Below are 7,031 nucleotides of genomic sequence, written 5' to 3'. Positions count from 1 at the left end.
GCATATTGGGCAGCAAGTTTCCTTGCTGTTTCAGTAGCAGGGTATATTTTACAGGGAGGAGGTGCTAGCCCTTCCCTTTAACGTGCTCGAGGAACCTCCTAGCTTGAACATGGGACCTCCGTTTTACGTCCGTTCCGAAAGACGGGTGCAGCCCCAACCGAGATGTCCCCAACCCGGGATTGAATCGGGGTCTCCTAGTTAACGGCTTGAGCTTAACTGTGAGGCTGGCTTTCTGTACTTGTCTTACGACGCTTTTACGTTCCTCTCCTCATACAGATGCCTCCTACTTAAATTCCAAAGCACCCTTGAGTGAATACGCACTATGTCATAAACAAAGAATTTTATTGCACGCCATACTATGACACCATACGCAGCATCATGCCCTTCATACCAAAAACGCTAGGCGTCGCTCCTCTCAGACTTGTGTTCTTTGAAAATAGAAGATTTAAATTGACGCCACGCATCGCTATTATACATAGTTTGTACTATCAACTGTGCCTTACAATCCTTTACCCCGTGCACCAGATATTATTAGAGAACTGATTATTCTATGTGCGAATTCACCAGCATGTAAAAAATATTACCGTTTGAAAATCGATAGTCTAGGGATGCGTTACAGGTCTAGTCGTAATTAGTATTGTATCGAATGTTTTAAGATCTTTCAATGTATCATAAAATCACTTTCTCAATATCATCATTCAGTCTGTCGTCATAACGTCCGAGATAACTTTGCCCGTAAGAAGTTTATAGCCAAGTGGTCTTGTCTTTGGCGCGGCTACTTGATGTCTGATTTGGGACAGTCCCGGATAACTCCGCGAGGCGGCGCTGCCGTTCTGGTCCTCGGGCTGCAGCGAGAAAAACGGCAGGCGCTGACTGCTGTGAACCGTGTTGGGTCTGTCATGGTACCCGTTATGCCGCTGAAAAACACAAGAAGGAAATAGAAATTGATTATTAATATCCTTAGCGTGTCAGTATATCGATTTTTTCATTTTAATTTCCAGGACAGATCTGTCAAAATAGGAATACTCCACTATAAACTTAGTGTCACATTTGGGAACTTAGCAGTACGTTTGGAGGAGCTTTTTTCATTACAAACACCACTGTATTGAGAGTTTACACAATTGTCCCAATCATTTACAACTATACTTGGCAAGGCCTTCGCAATTTGACAAAACATTTACAGTCTTTTGTTACTCAAGTTTCTTGAAATAGCACCTGTCAAGGGTTACGGAATAGAAAAAAGCTTGTGCTGGAAGCTACCATAGTCCCCGTCCCTCAAGATGAGGATGGGATAAGCTAGGATGAACTTGAATAGAAAAAGCCGTGTCAGCAATTTTTTCGGGAAAGCCATATTCTGCTGCTCGGATGCGAGGAGCGAACAGGAGCTAGAATGGCAAAGATTCAAGACTACTCCCGACCCAGTGCCGATCCAGGTCGGGAGCAAAGTTCCTGAATGTGTGAACATGAGTTTACCTGGGTATCTCTCCTCTGGTGAGAACTCCGGATCCTGAGGGTCGCTGGCGAGTCGCTGCGATGCCTGGCAGCGGAGCGGGGATCCACGTACACCGGCTGGAACTCCGAGAACGTGCGGTTAAAATTCCCCTCCCTGTTGATAAGTTCGAGCCGATACCTTTCCACCTCGTCCCTCAGTCGGTCAACCTCACATCGCTGGTCCTGAGGAGGAAGAGGAGAACAAACATGTGATGCTGAGGATGACACAGGGAGCACCTTACTATGCATTGATGAAACATGTAATACAAGAGAGAATCTAAACTTACTTGCAACCTAGGGAATAAAATGCTTCACATCACAAACTAACATAAAACCCTGAAATGTTCAGTTCAACTCCAAGACTGGAAAGACAGTATTATAGCTAGTGATTATCAATCCGCTGAGATTGACCAACATATATAAAAAGAGTTATATTTATAAAGATATCGATTTCTCAACACAACACAACACAACACAATGCATACGTAATGCTTAGGTCATAATTCCCAATGCGGGGCCCGGCCGGTCAGTTTGCGTGAACGACAAGTATGATATAAAAGACAACAAAACACAGAAAAGTTGCAAAAATTAATCATGAGCACCATTTTTATATATACTTAATATGAATTGTATAATTTTCTTTCCCGCAAACAGCCCGGCCGGGCCCCGGTTTGGAAATGTGACATTAGCATTACTCAGGCAACTGGATATTTGTTTTGTAAACGAACAATCGGCCGTGTACAAAACTTACCCAATTGCTTGACATCGAGTACTTCTTGTTACCTTCGCCGAGAAGGTTATGCAGAGGGTAGCGTTTGTATGTATGTATGTATGTATGTATGTATGTATGTATGTATGTATGTTTGTAAAGACCAGCATAACTTGAGAAGGCTACGATGGATTGTCTTGATATTTGGTAGGTGGGTAGGTCTTGATGAGAGTAGGAAATGATTAGATTTGGGTGAAGAAGATCAACTGGTATGATTCATAATTCATGAGAAACACTCCTGATACGTCAGTCAAAAAGGTTAAAATCGTTTGGCGAAGGTATGAGGTCGTGGAACTCTAGTATTGTGTATCTCATATGTCTAACCTTCATCGACGTAAGACTTCTCAAGTTTGGAGAGTTTCGGTACAGTTTGAAATAGATAAATAATCTCGAGCCAGATTTGTATTATTCCTCGGTCGGGATTGTTGATTGTCGAATTGGGTGTTTTATCTTTACACTTGATGGGGTTGGAACCGATGGACATAAGATATCTAAACACATGACCACCTTGTATTCCAACATAGCCTGATGCAAACTACTCATGGCATTTTGTAACACTCCTCACGAACAAGGCTTATCTCTACTAGACTGCATTTTACACTGTACGTGTACATATACAGCATCATCTTTCAGCGTTTTATGCTAGAGAGGTCCATAACAATCACAAGACTTACCCAGAAGGTGACCCTGGATGGTGAACAGGTGGATCTAGTGGACTGTGAGGTGTCCGGTCTTCTGACGGACTGCGAAGTGTCCGGCCTGCGGACAGACTGGGCAGTGTCCGTGCGGCCAGTCCCCTGGGCACCGCTGCTCTCCCGTGTCACCCGCTTACCCAGCTGACTCCTCAGTCTCTCAATCTCCTTTTCCAACTGCTTATTCTTTGTGTACAGCTTGTCCTTTATTTGCTGTGTTTCCAAAAGGCTTTCTTTAATGTCCTCTAACTCTTTTGTCCGCGTTGTGTGCTCTTCAACTATTGCCTCCAATTGCTTGCTTAAGTCTCCGATAATGGCCTCACTGCCTTCCAGATTTTCAGTTAACTCACTTTTTAGGTCTTGTAGTTGAGTGATTTCCGCTCTCAGCTCTTCAAGCTCCTTACTTCTGGCTGAGCTCTCGTTTGTTTTTCCTTCCCGTAACTTGGCCAGCTCTGTCTCAGACTGTTTCAAAAGAGCTGATAATCTCGTGTTTTCCATTTTCTCGTCCTCTATTTGCGAGTCACGTTCCTTGAGCTTCTTTTCATAAGCCTCTTCTTGCTCTTTTAATTGTTTTAAAAGCTCCTCTCTAACCTTGCTGGCCTCTCTGTTGGCGTCCGAAGCGTCCCGCCGCTTCATGATGTCCAGAGCCTGTTCTAGTCTGGCTATCCGGGCCTTGGCGTCCTCAAGTACGTTGGTGATTTCTTCTTCGTACGCATGTTTGAGCGCGTCTATCTCCACTTCCCTCTGATGACAGCGTGTGAACAACATGTGCACGACCTGTGTCAGTTCGGCCACCTTCTTACACATCTGATAGTCGAACGACTTCGATTTGGGTTTGTACTCGACGCCTCCGGAGGCCGCCATCTTGGTTCCAGAGGTCAAAGCATCCCCTAGAAGACGATTCATGTCAGTTGTACATCGTCAGGTGAAGTTTCAAGTGGCGACCAAAGCGTCGAGACGGCGTTGTTCTTCACCCCCGCCATGTCTGGTCCGTGTCATGTTCTGCACGAACACAAACGGAGTGTATCAGTCGTCAGATTAAACAAACATGTCGTACGATAATGTCAGCCACCCTTATTCACACATTCGTACCTGTGACAGCTGACCCCAGGTGAGCCGCTGTCAGTGTAAGGACCCGGCGTACAGAGTAGGTTGTCTAAACACCGCCATGTCACTCTACCCGCGTTGTAGAAATGGCCGCGACACAAATGTTACGTGCTTATTCTCCCCCCTCCCGTCGCTACAACACAGGCATGTGCACATTTTGTAACGTGACGGATCCCGGAGAGTATACAAAGCTAGAGTGGATTTCCCGACAATCGATCCATGTCAGTACTTTACGGTAGAGGTAAGCAAACGACAGGTAGATAACACAGTGCTGCCTGTTGGACCTTAACAAACACTCCAGTGTTGTCCAGTGCCCGCGCTATAGGAATAAAGTCCGTCAGAAAATAAACCCCAGAATCACACCCGGCCGCGGTAAGCTAAGAGTAATTCGGGCAATCAAGGATACAAATTAGTGTGATAACACCGAACACCGGTGGTGGTACTTGAATAGTTCGTCAAGGGAGACGAGAAAATATTTGAGCTCATATAATTTCCCTCTGTAGAACGTTTAGCAACTTTCGCCACACCCCTGTGAAAGTACATAGCAACCTTCAGTCACAGAAGAAGGTGTGTCCATAGAACACATTATGTACGGCACAGCGTTGTTATGACCATACCAGACAGCTAAAATAGCACAAAGTTATTAGCCCATGTTGAAAATCACGAATCATCCCCCCCCAAAGAATAAACGCCAAGAAGGCTAGAATCGAACATGTTCTGACTTAAACAATATCTTGCTAAAATTGGCGTATCTATTTCCTTTAGCTTTTAGTGATATCAATATATACCTCTACCAATAATTTCTATAGCGGTCTTGATAATAGCATTGAATAAGCATATCTCATATAACACTGGTCGATTGTACCCCTCAACCTACCCTATAGCTTACATAATATGTTAAACTTGACCGCTGGGACCTTATGACGAAGGGTGGGACAATAGAGCAGCCCCCCTTGTTGAAACGGACCACATCTCTCGGTGAACCGTAGCATCCTACCGTGCGTTCCTGACATCGTACCAGCCGAAGTGACAATACCACCGGCGATGGTAAATAGGTGTAGCATTGCAGAACGTATTGTGCATTTTGCGCACCGGTGAATCTACCGTTTGTTTACTTTCTTTATAAGAGGTTTATTATCGTCGTAGTAGTTGTAGTGACCAAAAGGTACCATCCAACAACTTGCAAGTGAACACACGAAAAAACAACGCCGTCTAGAAAGACTCGGTCAGTTTTAAACTGGGGAATAAGCGTTAAGATATGTTGTCACGCAATAGTTACCATGTAAACGCATGGGATGAAAGGAAAGGGCACACCCTAGCCTTACACTTGCTGGTTCAAGTTCAATAAACATCGTAAATCTACCACATTTTATTCTCGATGATAAATGGTTTCACCTCAAGCCATTATGCACGTCAGATGACAGGGTCGTCTTTGGCTAGATTTCACATAAAGTCCGCATGACTCATGTGGTATTATAGAAGATCAGCGAAAGTGAAATGACGCTTGCCACTATGTAAACTCTGTTGTCTTAATGTGTTTTGACAACTCAACTCTTGATATAATGGCACTTTCAAATCACTTATCGGTCTTGTTCTGCGCCTTTTAGAAATAACAAACACTTAACTTGTCATCATGACTTTTGTTTTCAGCAAAGACGGTCCAAGGGACGCTGTCATAGAAAAACACAGGACAAGACTCTAAGGTAAATAGAGATGACCCTGGTGGAAACAAGTCGTTAAAAATTGTTGTCATGCAGGATTGCAGGCGACCTGGAAGACTATGTCGGCTTTACGGACTGCGTCCCTGTAATCTTCTGCTTATTGTGTTCCACTCTAAGAGACCATCCTACCCTTCCAGACGTTTGGGTGGCAACAATAGGCGGTACAAAATCAACAATCTCTAACATGGTGGTGGATGAAGAGGAATTTGAAGTTTGTTTTCCTTGGTAGGGGTAACATGCCGTGTCAAGGTGGTGGACAAGCGATGTTTTCGTCTTGAATCTTAGAAATAGGCGTGTATATCTACAAACTTTCCCATAGTCAGGGCGCATCGAGTCAAAATAAGGTGCGATCTCCTAAGACAACCGACCAGTGGTTGGACAATGTCTGATTTACTTAACAACACAACAATCCTAATGTACCAGTCACGGTGCGTGACCGTGGGGAAAGGTGCGCGGAACCCACCTTTGTTCTCACCTGTTGCAGCCGATATCAGCTCTCTCTCCCACGCATCCAACTCATTAGAAACTGTCGAAACAGCCTTCTAAAGATCTCAGCCTTGAGGTATAGAGAAGAAAGCTACGTTAGGACGAGTCGGGGTGCACCGCCGTGGCCTGTTGACTCAGACGGTCCGTGTTCCTTCTCTCCCCGCCTTCCTGCCCACCTGTCCAACCACCCGCTCATCCGGTTTCACCGCCTGAAAGCAAAGCGTCCGTCGTCCCTGGCAACGGGTCGGTGTACATTACATGCACTCTAAATACAATGGCGCGATATGGAAACGCACTCTCAGTTGTCAATACCATATTAAGCACATTAAATAAATGATGAATAAATCATGCAGTGTATGAAATGCTGGTGATTTTAGGGCTACTCCAAACTTAGTATACTGAAAGCTTAAGTAAAGGACGCTGAAGGATAATGACTCATAATTCTAGTGCATGAATAAGAAGCGCCTAAACATGATAATTACGAGGGGTCGTCCTTTCCTCAATAATGTAAATGTCTTTGTTTATTACAGAACAGATTGATTTACCACAGCTCTTGGTTGATTACTCCAGGGACTTTTCTCCCTTTTTTCATTCCAAACTTACGTGTTGAAGATTCTCTTTCAAAGGCCTAAGTGATAGTTTTACATTTTTACCCATATCGAAAAAAGCATATCAGAATTGTGTGTACATGTACAAGCTTTAGCTAGAAATATGTGATTTTCCCGTCAACTATGTGTATACGACGATTTTTAATATCAGAACTTA

At 44.2% G+C, this 7,031-nt stretch overlaps 1 protein-coding gene across 2 annotated transcripts; it reads right to left on the bottom strand.

The window, feature by feature from the left end:
• Positions 1-325: 325 nt before the first annotated feature.
• LOC136428209 (fibrinogen- and Ig-binding protein-like) lies at positions 326-6,462 on the bottom strand. 2 transcript variants are annotated; one of them, XM_066417550.1, is made up of 4 exons: positions 6,244-6,462; positions 2,935-3,954; positions 1,474-1,674; positions 326-917 (listed from the first exon to the last, which is right to left on the bottom strand). In XM_066417550.1, exons 2-4 carry the CDS (start codon positions 3,856-3,858, stop codon positions 699-701), a joined length of 1,344 nt encoding a protein of 447 aa, XP_066273647.1. In that variant the 5' UTR covers positions 3,859-3,954; positions 6,244-6,462; the 3' UTR covers positions 326-698. The 2 variants fall into 2 exon arrangements, with proteins under 2 accessions (XP_066273647.1, XP_066273648.1); XM_066417551.1 differs by having other exon boundaries at positions 6,256-6,462.
• Between the last annotated feature and the right edge of the window lie 569 nt (positions 6,463-7,031).

Source organism: Branchiostoma lanceolatum, chromosome 2, assembly GCF_035083965.1.
Source record: "Branchiostoma lanceolatum isolate klBraLanc5 chromosome 2, klBraLanc5.hap2, whole genome shotgun sequence".
NCBI classification, from domain to species: domain Eukaryota; kingdom Metazoa; phylum Chordata; class Leptocardii; order Amphioxiformes; family Branchiostomatidae; genus Branchiostoma; species Branchiostoma lanceolatum.
The sequence above is the reverse complement of the archived record's forward strand: the minus strand, read 5'-3'. Positions and strand labels throughout refer to the sequence as shown.